The sequence below is a fragment of the Camelina sativa genome, chromosome 5 (genome assembly GCF_000633955.1).
Source record: "Camelina sativa cultivar DH55 chromosome 5, Cs, whole genome shotgun sequence".
Classification (NCBI taxonomy): Eukaryota; Viridiplantae; Streptophyta; class Magnoliopsida; order Brassicales; family Brassicaceae; genus Camelina; species Camelina sativa.
This window is the reverse complement of record NC_025689.1, coordinates 9,648,634-9,663,370: the sequence shown is the minus strand read 5'-3', so window position 1 is coordinate 9,663,370 and position 14,737 is coordinate 9,648,634. Positions and strand designations below refer to the sequence as shown.

The window sequence follows — 14,737 nt, the reverse complement described above, 5'->3', positions numbered from 1 at the left end:
TTTCGATTTGTGAATCATGAATAAGAAGATTTCAAGTTTGTGTATCTTCTTCTACTTTAGTCTTTACTTAAAGTAACGCATGTTTTTAATACCTTGTTACAAAGAAATACATATTTTTACTTTTTTTTGACAAACACATATAACACTGTTTGTGGGACTCAATGCTACTTTTATTTACTTACTCTGTGCCACACACAATCTCGGGTTCGATGGTGGCACGAAGATGGCGGAGAAGGCAAATCCGGCAAAGTTCTGAGACCGGTTTAGGCGGAGGGACTTAAATTTTGCATTTTTATTCTGCCTCTCGGACAATGAGGGAGACGAAGCAGGGTCTCATTTCCTACTCGCTGGAAAAGGTCAGATTTTTTTTCTCTCTTCCTCCTCTGTTGGTGACTTGGTACGAAGGTGGTGAAACATCAAGAACTCAAATGAGTTGTGGGTTTTGTTTAGAGGAAGACCAAAATAAAAAAGTAACCCTTGATGAGCAAAATTGAGCCAAACAAAAATAAAGTCTTTTGTGTCTTTTCATAATTCACGAGAAATTTGATAGGAGTTGCTGTGTCTATGTTCCATTTTTGGATTCTTCTGTGATTTTGTATTGGGAATGTGTGCTCTTTGATTTTACGCCCCTTTTGTATTCGACCGAAACGATTAGTTTTAGAGTTCCACTTATCTAATTTGTGAGTTTTTCTCTTACTCTTCTCACCCTTTCCTTCTCCTCTGTACTATTTGGCTTCCGCACAATGTTTGGTTCTGTATCTATGAGTTACTACCATAGTACCATAGTACGATTTGCTTGGTATGTTGTTCAATTTAGAAGTTTCTTATGTGATTGTTCTGATCAAATATATGTGTAGTAAAGAGTATTGGTTTTGGTAAATAGCTTATTTTCTCAAAGAGGTAAAGGCTTTAGAGGAAAGGCGAAAAGGTACAAAAGAGCTAAAATGGAAAAGGAAAGTATGGTCATTTCGCACTATACATGTGAATAGCTATCCAACAAAATAGATAGAAAACAAGCGGTCGGGCTCTTTAGTTTAAAGTCTAGATAAGTATCAGTCCCTTGATAGACTCAACTACACTGTTTCACTATTCTAATCAAAGTTTTTGTCTGTTTACTACTTTGTAAAGTTGAAAGAAAACTCCTTTTTTGAGATTTCTCTCACCACTTTTATGTATCTGCAGGGTATGATATAACATCCAGAGGATACAAGGGGTCAGGGTGAGGGGAGTGTTTACTGTTTACGACTGAAGCTATGATGGAAACGGGTTTCATTCTCATGTTGTTCCCTTTGGTAGTATTGGGATTGTTTGTTTTGAAATGGGTGTTGAAGAGAGTGAATGTTTGGATTTATGAGTCCAAACTTGGAGAGAAAAAACACTATCTGCCACCAGGAGATTTGGGATGGCCTGTCATAGGCAACATGTGGTCCTTTCTTAGAGCTTTCAAAACATCTGATCCTGAATCCTTCATCCGATCCTACAACACAAGGTATATATACATCGCTCTCTCTTCTCAAACTATTTCACACAAAGTGCTCAGTTCCATTACTATTTGCTTTGGTTGAGATTTTGTTTTTGCTTCTCCATATCATAGTTGACAACTTAGAGATACTCTCGGTTTCCTATTGCTGCAGGTATGGGCGTACCGGTATTTATAAAGCACACATGTTTGGGTACCCATGTGTACTAGTAACAACAGCAGAGACTTGTCGACGAGTACTAACAGATGATGATGCCTTCCACATAGGTTGGCCAAAATCTACCATGAAACTCATTGGCAGGAAGTCCTTTATCGGTATCTCTTTTGAAGAACACAAGCGGCTCAGACGTTTGACTTCTGCTCCTGTCAATGGCCCTGAAGCTCTCTCTGTCTACTTACAGTACATTGAAGAAACTGTTATTACTGATCTAGAAAAATGGTCCAAAATGGGAGAAATCGAGTTCTTATCTCATGTGCGTAAGCTTACATTTAAAATCATTATGCACATATTTCTCAGCAGTGAGAGTGAGCATGTCATGGATGCATTGGAACGGGAATATACCAACCTTAACTATGGAGTTCGAGCTATGGGTATTAATCTTCCTGGTTTTGCCTATCATAGAGCTTTGAAGGTAAACCATTAAGCAACCTTTTTTGCCACTTTGTTTCCATTTGTTGCATACCCCTTGAGATTGAAGGATTAGTATATTCCATTTTATACAGGCAAGGAAGAAACTTGTAGCTGTCTTTCAGTCCATCGTGACTAACCGAAGAAACCAAAGGGAGCAGGGCGTTTCATCCAGGAGAAAAGACATGTTAGATAATCTAATAGATGTTGAAGATGAAAACGGAAGAACTTTAGATGACGAGGAAATTATTGATATTTTGTTGATGTATCTTAATGCGGGTCATGAATCCTCTGGACACCTCATTATGTGGTCTACCATTTTGCTGCAAGAACACCCTGAGATTCTACAAAAGGCAAAGGTAAATCAGAAGATATCTTCTTTTTCTTGTGCCTTTTCCATTTCACCATTTCAGTTTACAATCTTGAGTTGTGATATTTGAATTACCATAGGATGAACAAGAGAGGATCGTGAGAAAGAGAGCGCCAGGTCAGAAGTTGACACTAAAAGAGACGCGTGAAATGGAGTTTCTTTCTCAGGTTAAGTTTCTGGCTTATATAACATGGTATTATAGTATGATTTGTAACAGTCTTTTACTGATAGAAGAGGTTTTACCAGGTCATTGATGAGACACTTCGAGTAATAACATTCTCTCTGACGGCCTTCCGGGAAGCGAAAAGTGATGTCCAAATAAACGGTCAGTATAGTCATTAGCTACTACATGGAACACGGTAAATCCTTTGAAAGCTTTTATATACTCATTTTTCATGTTTTGTTTTCAGGCTATATCATACCAAAAGGCTGGAAGGTTCTGACTTGGTTTAGGGACGTTCATTTGGACCCTGAGATCTACCCGGATCCAAAGAAATTTGATCCTTCAAGATGGAAGGTATCTAGAGATAACAGAGTTCTAACTCTAAACTGTATTTGGTGATGAAGTCTCTTATATGTCAAAAAAGTAACTGAACATTGTCTGGTTCATTCTATAGGGATACACACCAAAAGCAGGCACATTCCTTCCTTTTGGTTTAGGAAGCCATCTTTGCCCTGGAAACGATCTTGCCAAGCTCGAGATTTCCATCTTTCTTCATCATTTTCTTCTCAAATACAGGTAGCTCCCTTTCTTTCTATAGTCTATATATCTATGTATATTGCTCAGCTTTCTAGTTCTCACTCTGCATGTAACTGCAGAATCATAATGTTCTGTTTCCAATGACTAAATTGCAGGGTGGAAAGGAGCAATCCCGGGTGTCCGGTGATGTTCTTGCCTCACAATAGACCCAAAGATAATTGCTTAGCAAGAATCACCAAAACGACGGCATAATCCTTCTGCAAACTAGTTAGACCAAATCCAAATGTATAAGCTGCTTCTCAGGTTTTTTCATTGTTCTCCTTCTTCTCTTTGAACTAGACCCAAACCAGTTTCGGTTTGTGAATTTGGTTTACTAGCAAACATATATGTATCATCCATAGAGTTTGAAGGAATGTTCAAAGTAATGTTCAAAACTTTCTTTCAAATTAGGATATATATATAAAAAAGTAAAATAGAAGTTTCCTGAAATAAAATCTAGTTTGATTACCACATTAAGGTTAATGTGGATTGGAGTAAACTAAGGTTTGTTCTTTTATTTCGCATTTATTAGGCTAATAAATGCATCATTTTATTTCTTCTCTTTCAATATCTCTAAATAGTAGTACTTTCAAATTTCTAATACAAGTGGAGGAATTGACTTCTTCAATAAATGAAAGAAGAAGAAAAAAAAAAAAAACTGAAATATTCAATTGGTATTAAACTATTAAACTAATATATTAGTTGTACTTACTTTTCTCGAATTAAAATTAGAAGACAAATATTTTGTAAGAATTTAGCAAAATTAAAAAAATAATTAAAGATAAGAGTTTTTAAAAAAGGCCACAGAGCAGAACAGAACAGAGTACAACAACAGCACCGTTATCTCCTGTCCACTATCTGAGTTTTTTTATACACACAGACAAGACAACAAAATAGACAGCTCGAGACCGAGACTCTTTGTACCATTTTCTTCTTTCTTTAAATTTAGCAACTTTTTTTTTCTTCACACAACAAAAAGCTTCGATTTTGATCCGTAATTAGTGTCTTGCTACATTGGATTCTCACTTTTTCCTCGACTGGTGTGTTCCATTCCTGAGCCCTGATTTTGTGGGGGAAACAGAGAAAAAAAAAAGTTTGGATTTTTATTTTATTTTTCCGGTGAGGAGATAAAAAATGACGACGAGAGGAAGCAGATCGGAGAAAGTGAAGAGAATATTCCAGCAATTCGACGAGAATCGTGACGGTGGGTTAAGCCGTGAAGAGATGTCGTCTCTCGTCGTAGCTGTAAACCCTAGGGTTAAATTCAGCGACGAACAAATCAGCGCGATTCTTGACGAAGTCTTTCGAACCTACGCTGAGTTCATCGACGGTGATAAAGGTTTGACCTTTGACGGTCTTCTCCGTACTTACGACGACGGAGCTGGAGACGTTGATCGTGATTTCGACGCTTTAGGGATTGAGTTTAACAACGCCGATGAGACGACAAAAGGTGGTGGTGGCTCGGAAGCTTCGTCTTCTTCGATTACTGATGAGAGAGCTGTTGAGGCTCAGAAGCAGCAGAGGACTGCTGCTTGGGCTGTTTCTCCTAACCATGGAATCGTTTTCGATGAGACGTGGAAGCTTGTTGATGATTTGGAGATTCTTGTGAAGAGGTTGAAGTCTAAGCATGAGAAAGATGGGAAATTGAAAGCGGATAGTAACAATAATAATAATGTGGATGCGTTCTCTGATGCTGGATGGTCTAGAGAGTTAGGTCCGTCTTCGGATATTTCTGATAAGAGAATCTATTGGGAAGAATCGAGTCATGATTACTCTGTGTTTGTCAAGGAGTTAGGAGTGTTGAGAAGTAAAGCTGACGGTGCTAGGTCAAGAGAAGAAGCTTTTGATGGACATATGGCTATTGGTAGGGTTTTGTATGAGCATCAGTTGTTTAAAGAAGCTCTTGTTAGTTTCAAGAGAGCTTGTGAGTTGCAGCCGACGGATGTGAGACCTCATTTCAAAGCTGGGAACTGTCTTTATGTGTTGGGGAAGTATAAAGAGTCGAAAGATGAGTTTTTGTTAGCCTTGGAAGCTGCAGAGTCTGGTGGGAATCAATGGGCTTACTTGCTTCCTCAGATTTATGTTAATCTTGGTATCTCTCTTGAAGGTGAAGGTATGGTTTTGAGTGCTTGTGAGTATTATAGAGAGGCTGCGATTCTTTGTCCAACGCATTATAGAGCTTTGAAGCTTTTAGGTAGTGCTCTGTTCGGTGTAGGAGAGTATAGAGCTGCTGTGAAGGCTTTAGAGGAAGCTATATATTTGAAACCGGATTATGCGGATGCGCATTGTGATTTAGCTTCCTCGCTTCATGCTATGGGTGAGGATGAGAGGGCTATTGAGGTTTTCCAGAGAGCTATAGATTTGAAACCTGGTCATGTTGATGCTCTTTATAACCTCGGTGGGCTTTATATGGATTTGGGTAGGTTTCAGAGAGCTTCAGAGATGTACACTAGAGTTTTAGCTGTGTGGCCTAACCATTGGAGGGCTCAGTTAAACAAGGCTGTGTCTCTGTTGGGTGCTGGAGAGACTGAAGATGCTAAAAGGGCTTTAAAGGAAGCTCTGAAAATGACAAACCGAGTTGAATTGCACGATGCTATATCTCATCTGAAACAGTTGCAGAAGAAAAAAGTCAAAAATGGTAATAATGTGAACGAAGAAGGTCCGTTCATCGTTGTGGAACCTTCTAAGTTCAAGACGGTAGGCGAGAAGACTACTTTAAGGCCAGATTTAGCCGTAGCTCTTCAGATTAGAGCCTTCCAGAGAGTTACAAGGCTTTGGAAATGCGATGTTGAAGCATTAAGAAGAGAGATGAGAGACAACAATGTTCCTGTATCTTATTCAGGCAATGGAGGACCAACAAAATCTATAAGGAGACCAAACTTAGAAGAGATACTCCGCCGTCTGCTTAATGTCCTGAAACCTGAAACTTTTCAAGGAGCGGTCAAGGCCATAAACGAGAAAATCCTCTCAGTGCTCGATGATTCAGGGTCGGGAAGAGTTGATTTAGGAATGTTTTACGCGGTGATTGCTCCTTTATGCGGTGGCCATCCAGACAAAAGGAAAAGAGTTGCATTTGATTCGCTTCTTTGGAGACCTGTAAACGAAGGAAGCTCTCAGATTACAAAGATGGAAGCCGTTAGATACATCAAACTCTTGAGAGCTATCTACATACCGTCACAAGGAATGAGCGAAATGTTAGAAGTCCGTGGAGGAGACACGGAGGATACTTCAACGGTAACGTTCAACCAGTTTCTAGGGATGTACGATGACTCAGAGTGGGGGTTTGGTATCATGTCAACTGTTGTGAAACTCGAAACAAGAGATAGGAATAGACACGGGAACCAGGTTTGTTCGGTTTGTCGGTATCCGGTTATCGGGTCTCGGTTTAAGGAAGTGAAAACCGGGTTTAGCCTCTGTAACCAATGTTACAGCGAAGGGAAAATTCCTCCAACGTTTAAACAGCAGGAGGAATATAAATTCAGAGAGTATGGGAGTGAAGTGGAAGCCATGAAAGCTAAGTGTGTTTGTTTTTCAATGAAGTCTCATAAAAAACCAATAGTCACTTGAAAAAATATTCAGAAGCTTTTTTTTTTTTGTTCTGTGTGTTCGTGTGTTCTAATTTGTAGCTTTTTAATTTATTTGAAGTTGTGTGTATAGAGTTTTGATGCAAGTGTTTTGTTTGGTGAGCAACTACTGTATGTTGTCTTTTTGTACTCTAAAATTTGATTATTTTTTCCACTCAATTGCAGATTAATATATGACTTTGTCAATGGTCGTGAATGGAATACAGTTTTCAGAATGTAAATCTCTGACATTTTCAGGCTTGGTCTGCCTCTTCAAAACTAACAAATTGATATATGTAAAGACTTGTTCTGTCAGGTTTCAGATAAATCTAGAAGACTAAGAATTGTCAGATCTAGAATTTCATAGCATCTCTAGCTGCATATTAATGCTAATTTTGGACTGAGTCCTTTTTTAGCCTTTATATATGAGTGGTACTTTTTTTTTTTCTTGCATTTGATTCAGTATTATATGACATAACATTTTAGAGAATTATTACTATAATTTAAGGAACTTAAGAAGAAAGAAAAGAAAAAGCATATTTTGAGGATCACGTTTTATTTCCTTAGCTTTGGGGTCATTAGAAGTGACATCAATTTAGGGATCCATATGGATGTGTACAGAAATAAAGAGACTTCAGATCTAGGAACAGCAGTGTGATGTCAGAACTCAGATAAGGTGCAAGTACAAAAGACTAAGGAACCTTTTGATGTATGGACTAGTTGTTGCATTATTATTATATATCTTCATTTTTCATTTTTCTTTCCAGAGGTGCCGAAATTTAAGGAAATAATAATATGCAAATGACATAAGCCAATGGCAGTGGATGCAACAAGTCGTCTCACTTGCCCAATCACATTCTCCTCCCCGATATTTCCTACTCTCTAGCTCTTCTTTGCTTCATACGTGTGTGATAACAATTCTCCTTGATAAAAAATCAGATTTCACATACATACATATATTATAGGTGGTACACTACTTAGGCTTGGGGAAGAAAGGCATATTAATTAGTAGTTTCATAGTTTAAAAATTAAAATCTAAACAACAATCAAAAGGATTTGTCTGAACATGATCAGTAAATAGAAGAAGAAACTATCATGTACCATGATTTAACAAAAATAATGATCAACTTGTACCATGATTAGTCAACTTTGACATATATATATTCTCCATTTGCTAAAATAATGATCAACTTTCATATTGTCCATGTATTGTCAATTTTTAATATTGTGAATTTTTCACATGATTTAGACCCAAAAAGGGTATCATACTATAGTCATTTTAATGCAATTATTTTTTTAGTAGAAATCTCTTGTTAAGCTATAATTAAGTTCGATTTGTACCATGATTTAACAAAAACAAGAAAGTAAAAAAGCTCATTCTCATCCCTTTATATTTCTTTTTTGTTTTGTTGGCCCCTTGAAAGCATGTTAACATTTAAGTTCATATAGCACATCCCAAATTGAATACTCTGAAGAAGTTTTTACACAACAAAGACAAATTAAGCTCACAATTAGCTTTCTTTTTCCCAAATCAAAGAAATGATATATTGCTCATGGGGAGGTTCCAAATTAACAGATTCTAGGCATGTTGCTCCAATAGCATGTCCCCAACGAGGCCACTGGATCTACACTGGACGAAGGCGACACCGTGGCTGGTTCCTCCTCCCTGCTGTTACCTTGATAAGTTCCCATAAGAATTGATCCGCTCGGTGGGGCAAGATATGAGGCTTCGTTTTGGATTTCCGTCATCCGGTACCAATCAGGCAACGGTGTTGTTGTTGAAGGAAAGTTGTTGAGAAGGCTCATCAATAAGTCGTCATCATCATCCACCGTTGCTTTCACCATTGTTGGTTCATTGTACTTGTGAATATTAGGGTTTGCTCCTGTTTCGTTGAACCCAAGTTATATAATATTAAAACACTAATTGAAAATGAAAGAGTTGACTAGACCTAAGGTTATAATATCTATCTTCGATATAACCAAAGAATCAAAGATCCATACTAGATTCAATTTCACTTGATTACTGATTTCTTGATTTTAAAAAAAATCCCCAAAACAAAACACAAAATCAAATTGAAATCCAGATTTAACACTTCCACTTGGCTACTATGCAACAAGGATTGATTTTACCAAAAAAAAAAAAATGAAGATAGTGTGAAGTATATGTTCTTACCGAGTGATGGTTGATCAGAAGAGTTAAGATGATCTTTTAACCGATTCTCAAAGTCCGTCTTCATCCTCTCCTCTTGAACTTTACATAGATCACTTGAGGAAACCCTAACGTCCTTGAAGAGTCCGCCACGAGATAAAGCTTGAGACTCCTCCAAGAGGGCATCAAGCAGTCCACTGTTACCCGCAGGTGGCTCAAGATGGACACCATTGTCGAGAATAGGATTAGAAGTGAACGAATCGATCGTTGTTTGGTTTGAAGGAAGCTCTAGGACAGTATTTTCTAGTCCTAAAGGGAAAGAACTCGGTCTCACCTCATGATCTCCCATAAGCAATAATGAGCTGTAACTCAAAGCATCGATGTCTTTCTTATGGTAATTGCTTGTGTCCGAATTCTCAGAGATGTACTCAAGGATGTGGTTGGGATTGCAAAACTCGTTGGAGGAAGACGATGAGGACAAAGGAAGAGAGAAACCAAAGTGGCTACTGTCATTCTGATCAAGGCTATTGTTGTAAAGAGAAAACATTTGAAAATTCATCGGTGAATCGGGGATCGGGTTCAGGCCAGGATTAGTAGAGACTAAGGGATCATTAGGACGCATCTTTTTGGAAGGTTGAGAAGAGGAAGAAGAGAATGAAGAGGATGATATAGATGATGAAGTATTAGAAGAATTAGTGTATTGAATCATGTTTTGTTGGTTATGATGAAGAAGATCTTGGTTTTGGAACTGAAAGGAACTTAAATCAAACTCAAACTCATCATCATCGTTATCATCAATCCCTTGATGATCATGCTGATGTTGAGTGTCATGAGGGTATAAAGGCAAACCAGCTCTTTGTCTTCTCTTCATCCTTGTGTTCCAATAATTCTTAATCTCGTTATCTGTTCGTCCTGGTAACTATACAATATCCATACAACAAAAAATGAATCAAACAAAAAAATTTAGAGATGCAAGATGATTAATCATGCCAAGAGAGAGAGAAAGAGAGATTCAAAGTTCAAACACATTAAATCATGAAAATTGTGTGTGTTAATCAAGAATAAAAAAAAACAAATAAACTTTTAGTTTCTTGAATTCAAGAAAACAAATAAGGAGATTAGTTTATAATTTAAAAAATATAAAAATGAGAAGAAGAAGAAAAAAACAAACCTGAGAAGCCATACGTGCCCATTTGTTTCCGAGCTTAGCGTGAAGCTCGATGATGATCTTTTCTTCATCAGGAGTAAAAGATCCTTTCTTAAGATTTGGCCGGAGATGATTCGCCCACCGTAGACGACAACTTTTCCCACACCGGAGCAAACCTGAGTTCTTTTGCACGGCGTTCCAATTACCTTCACCGTGTTTCCTAACGTACTCCGTCAAGATCGCATCCTCCGTCGCCGTCCACGGCCCTTTCTTTAACCCTCTTGCCTCCATAGCCGTCGTCGTCGTCGTCTCTTCACCACCGTCCATCTTATGGAACACGACGACCCTCCGATCAAGGAGGAAAAAAAGGATTTGTTTTCTCTCTGTTACTTGTTGATGATATATACGATGTTTGTATGTGTGTAAAATATTTTGTATATATGAGTATTATTGTGTGTTTTGGAATTAGATATATAGAGAGAAAATGAAGAAAAAGGGTGAATTTTATTTTTGGGGGTGTTTGGTGTTATATTTGGAAGAAAATAAAAATAGAAATTTGTATTTTGATTATTACGTAATAATTTGTTGTTATTTTACGTGCTTTATTTAAACTTTTTTAATGCCTTGTTTTGTCTTCTCTTCTCTTTTGGTCTTTTCTTTTCATTAGAGAGAAAGACAGAGAGATTTTAAGAAATTACAGAAAAGAGTTGATGGGAGAGAGAGATAAAGATAAATTGTTTGTCTCTTTTAGAGCTATTGGAGATGATAAAACATGTGTCATGAGCTACTTATTACTAATTACTTTATCACATCTTAGTGTCTTAATCTATTTTTTTTTTCTTTTCTTACAAAGATAGTTTTGTGTTTATAAGTCTTTCTCAATAATCCTTAGTAATTAATTTAGTCAAAACCGTTTTTTTTATGTTAACAGAGAATCTAATTGAAAATGACTTGTTCCACCTACTAATAAACTTTTATGAAACATTGGCAAACACTTGATGAATATATTATGACTAAGCTAAAATATCAAAAACTAAGCCATGGAAGTAACATATATTTCTTGACAAGAAATGATTAACTTTTTAAAAAAAAATTTGTGAAATGGACATATGAATTAAAGAAGAAGAAGCAAAAAAAAGGAGAGGAGTGAGCTTCTTTCACGGCCGCGCATTGCATGCCTAATGGAATGGGACGTTCTCTTCGAAGACGCGTTTTTCTCTTATTTATTTTACTTGTCTTACTCCTTTTCTTTATCCCCCCACGCCTTTTCTGTCTTTCTTCTTGCTCTTTTATTCATTTTTTTTTATTTTTCTATAAACTTTTAAATGCAGAAAATAAAGAATGTAATGATTTTTTGTTTTTTTCCTAGGGTAGAGGAAAATAAAGATAAATCAAAGGTCATTTTATGCGATATTTCATGCAAAATTACGTTGGCATGATCACTTTTCATATGGGCGCATTTTTATCATAGGAGTTTGAGTCTTATAAGCAAATACTTCTCTTTTTTTTTTTTCTTTCTTTAAGAGCAAAAATATATATGCCCCAAAGTTTCGAATTGTATTACAACACTCCTCTCCTCTTCAAAGATTCCCTAACTTTTTTTTTTCATTACAGCTCTATAAATTTAATTAATTTAAGATTTAATAAAAGCAAATATAATTTATAATTTTGTCCTATATACATAATGTCTATTCATGAGTTCAACGCGTCTGACAATTTTTTTCCTTCAAATGACGTTGGATGCTTTTTTTTTCTCTATTTGAAAAGAAAAATGAATGATAAACACATGTACTTGGTGAAAGTTCTATTATTGCATAGTTACATAAAAAAAAATCCGCCTATAAAATTTCATCTGTAGGAATATATTTCTCTATAATAGGAGTTCAAATTCATTAATTTGTAATTTAGTATGTGTTAATTATACCATATTAATTTGAATCTGTAAAAACTTAAACTAAACTATACTTTATGTTATGTTCTTTTCTATATCAGTTCAGTTACCACTAATTGATGTTTGTAATTTATTTATACTTGATTAATTTAAAGTCCCACAATATTTATTACACACATATAAGTTATAGCTCAAAAACCTCATTGATTATATCTATATTAACATTTTTGAAGTACATTTTGGTTTATGCCCTTTAAGTTTTATTTATTTAATTTCTTTTTTACAACATTAACCCCTAAAAAAATTCCATAAATAACATTGCAGAGAAACTCAAATACTAAATTTTCTTAAATTGACCAACATTTGTTACATTTATTGCCATAAAATCTTAACAACATCTATACATTCCGATTTTTCGAAAAACAACTCTACCCATTTAATTTTTAATCCATTAAATCTCCAAAACTATTTTTATGGATGCTAGAATCTCTCAAATTTAAATGATACATAACAGATTTTTCATAACAAAATTTTACAATCTCCATAATTATATTAACATTAATAAATTTCCTAAACCAAAAATTCAATTATAAAATGTCACATTAAATATGTTGAAAACCCCATATAATTTGGTTTATTTTTTATTTTTTGAGGAATTACCCAAAAAATTAAAATTTTATTAGTTATCATAAACTATATATATTGACATGGAAAAATTATAAACTATACAAATATGCTAATTTGGTAAAACAATTAACATAATTAAACTTGATAAAAAAACTTATTTTGGTGAAATGAACTTAGTGCAGTGGCCAAAGGTAAGTCATTAATGCACAAGGCACCATCACACCCGGGATCGAGTCCCGCTCCCTACGAATGTAGGGATTAGGCTAATGGGTCGGCATGTTGTGGCCCAATGGTTGACAAAAAAAAAAATTATTTTGATTTTTTTTTACGCAAAAACTTATTTTGATTTTGGTGAGATGGGTTGGCATTAATCCCATACAGAGAGTTAAGTGAAATTGTTTTTTTTTAAACACTTTTAGATGTGTAACAGGAGATAAATGTATTACTAGACTATACATATATCACACGGGTTAAAACCTTTAAAACACTACAAAAATCCTATATTTTAAATACTTATATCAAAGATCTGTAAAATTTTATATTTTTAAAATTAATAAAACAATAATAAAATAACAAATAAATATAATATAAATTTAAAATTTTTAAAATTAAAAAAATTATCCTGCGGTGTACCGCGAGTTAAATCCTAGTGTAATTCAATTATGAAGAGTGTCACTAGACTTGATTAAAACTACATAGGAATATCTTTAATTATAAATTTTAGGTTATATTTTGATCTAGCAACTATATATGTTGACCTAATTTAATTATAGGTTTAAATTAAAGTTTACCTATAATTAAATTAAAGTTTACTTTATGTTTTGTTCATTCCTATATCTCTTGAACTACCACTAACTATATATTGACGTTTGTACTTTTCTTAGAATTTTATTACAACTAATGGATTGATCTACAGTATTCCAACTTTAAGTCTTTAACTTATATGTTCAACTAAAACCCCTGTTTAAATTATATGTAATTCAATCACAGTGCGCGTCAGTAGACTTGATAAAACTATCGGATTATATTAGAATTAGTTTCCAACATTGACCTATTAGTGAATTTTTCAATTTTTCTAAATATTAAAAATAAATGGCTTTTCATTTTTGAGTTTTTTATGGATTGTTGTAACTTTTCATACAATTCCCTCCTCGATCTTTCCCATCCATTGGATTCTTTCACATAAATTTCAGAAGCCATATTCCTTGAATTACTTTTCCATATATATCCAAGTTCATTTGACCATATTACTATATTACTTTCTTTACTTTGATGCAAAAAAGTACGATAGATCATTTCTTCATTGTACTTTCTTTATTTCAGAATCTTAAAGCTATAGTTTTTTCATTTTTGTACTGTATAGAAGACGTTGCTTGATGATTCAGAAGTATATATGTGGTTCTTTCAGACCCTTTTGTTAGAGAATGTCCCATTCGTACCATATTTAGCTAGATTAAGTACGTGACTCGGTCCTAGTAGAGATAATTAAATACTACATATATGTTTAATGGGCTTTATTATTCATATTTCCAGAAACCTTTAATTTGTATAACCTGGTTATCAATCCTATATCCGCTATTCCGTAGTTCGTACAGGTTTCAAATTCTCCCAGACGCTTTTCCCGAAAAGAACGAGGATGGCTTTTACCCGGATCTCACCTACCGCTTCCAACCAATAGGAACCGAGTGTGCGGAAGTACCTGCTGGATAAAACTTGTTCTTGAATGAGTTCTTCCCAGTTCTTCCGAGTAGGATCCCCATCCCCCCCAACCAACAAAAGGAATCTGTGCATTTACAACGATCTAATACTTCAAGCTCTCATAGGGTTGAAAGACCCCCTCCTTCACTCTCTGGGGAAGCTCCAAGAATCAACTTGATACCTGCGAGTAGGAAGAAAAAGGTGGATTTTCAGAATCTCCAAACTCCTCTTCCTTAAGAATGGTAAGCTGGAACTGTTGTGGGCTAGGGAACCCCATAACAGTCCAGAGATTACGAGACATCAAGAGAAAAATAGGTCCCGACCTCCTTTTCCTTATGGAAACGAAGAACCCATCTGAGTTTGTTTTGGAGAAACTCCAATGTCTTGGCGACTCCCATCACCACCTAGTTCCCCCTCAATCACCAGGGTCTGGAGGATTGGCACT

General features: G+C 35.4%; 3 protein-coding genes across 6 annotated transcripts; 2 read left to right on the top strand and 1 right to left on the bottom strand.

Moving 5' to 3' along the window:
• LOC104786342 (ent-kaurenoic acid oxidase 2-like) lies at positions 186-3,627 on the top strand. Of its 3 annotated transcripts, none has more exons than XM_010511714.2 (9): positions 186-356; positions 1,183-1,489; positions 1,635-2,112; positions 2,204-2,467; positions 2,559-2,645; positions 2,725-2,803; positions 2,889-2,995; positions 3,096-3,217; positions 3,334-3,627. In XM_010511714.2, exons 2-9 carry the CDS (start codon positions 1,254-1,256, stop codon positions 3,428-3,430), a joined length of 1,470 nt encoding a protein of 489 aa, XP_010510016.1. In that variant the 5' UTR covers positions 186-356; positions 1,183-1,253; the 3' UTR covers positions 3,431-3,627. The 3 variants fall into 3 exon arrangements, with proteins under 3 accessions (XP_010510016.1, XP_019101353.1, XP_010510015.1); XM_019245808.1 differs by lacking the exon at positions 186-356 and adding an exon at positions 781-799; XM_010511713.2 differs by lacking the exon at positions 186-356 and having other exon boundaries at positions 1,067-1,489.
• LOC104786341 (uncharacterized TPR repeat-containing protein At2g32450) lies at positions 4,059-6,987 on the top strand. Its single transcript, XM_010511712.2, has one exon. It carries the CDS (start codon positions 4,352-4,354, stop codon positions 6,782-6,784), a length of 2,433 nt encoding a protein of 810 aa, XP_010510014.1. The 5' UTR covers positions 4,059-4,351; the 3' UTR covers positions 6,785-6,987.
• Positions 8,306-10,615, bottom strand: LOC104786339 (transcription factor GAMYB-like). Of its 2 annotated transcripts, none has more exons than XM_010511711.1 (3): positions 10,101-10,615; positions 8,954-9,848; positions 8,306-8,663 (listed from the first exon to the last, which is right to left on the bottom strand). In XM_010511711.1, the coding sequence occupies exons 1-3, from the start codon at positions 10,401-10,403 to the stop codon at positions 8,350-8,352; spliced, it is 1,512 nt and encodes a 503-aa protein (XP_010510013.1). In that variant the 5' UTR covers positions 10,404-10,615; the 3' UTR covers positions 8,306-8,349. The 2 variants fall into 2 exon arrangements, with proteins under 2 accessions (XP_010510013.1, XP_019101352.1); XM_019245807.1 differs by having other exon boundaries at positions 10,115-10,199.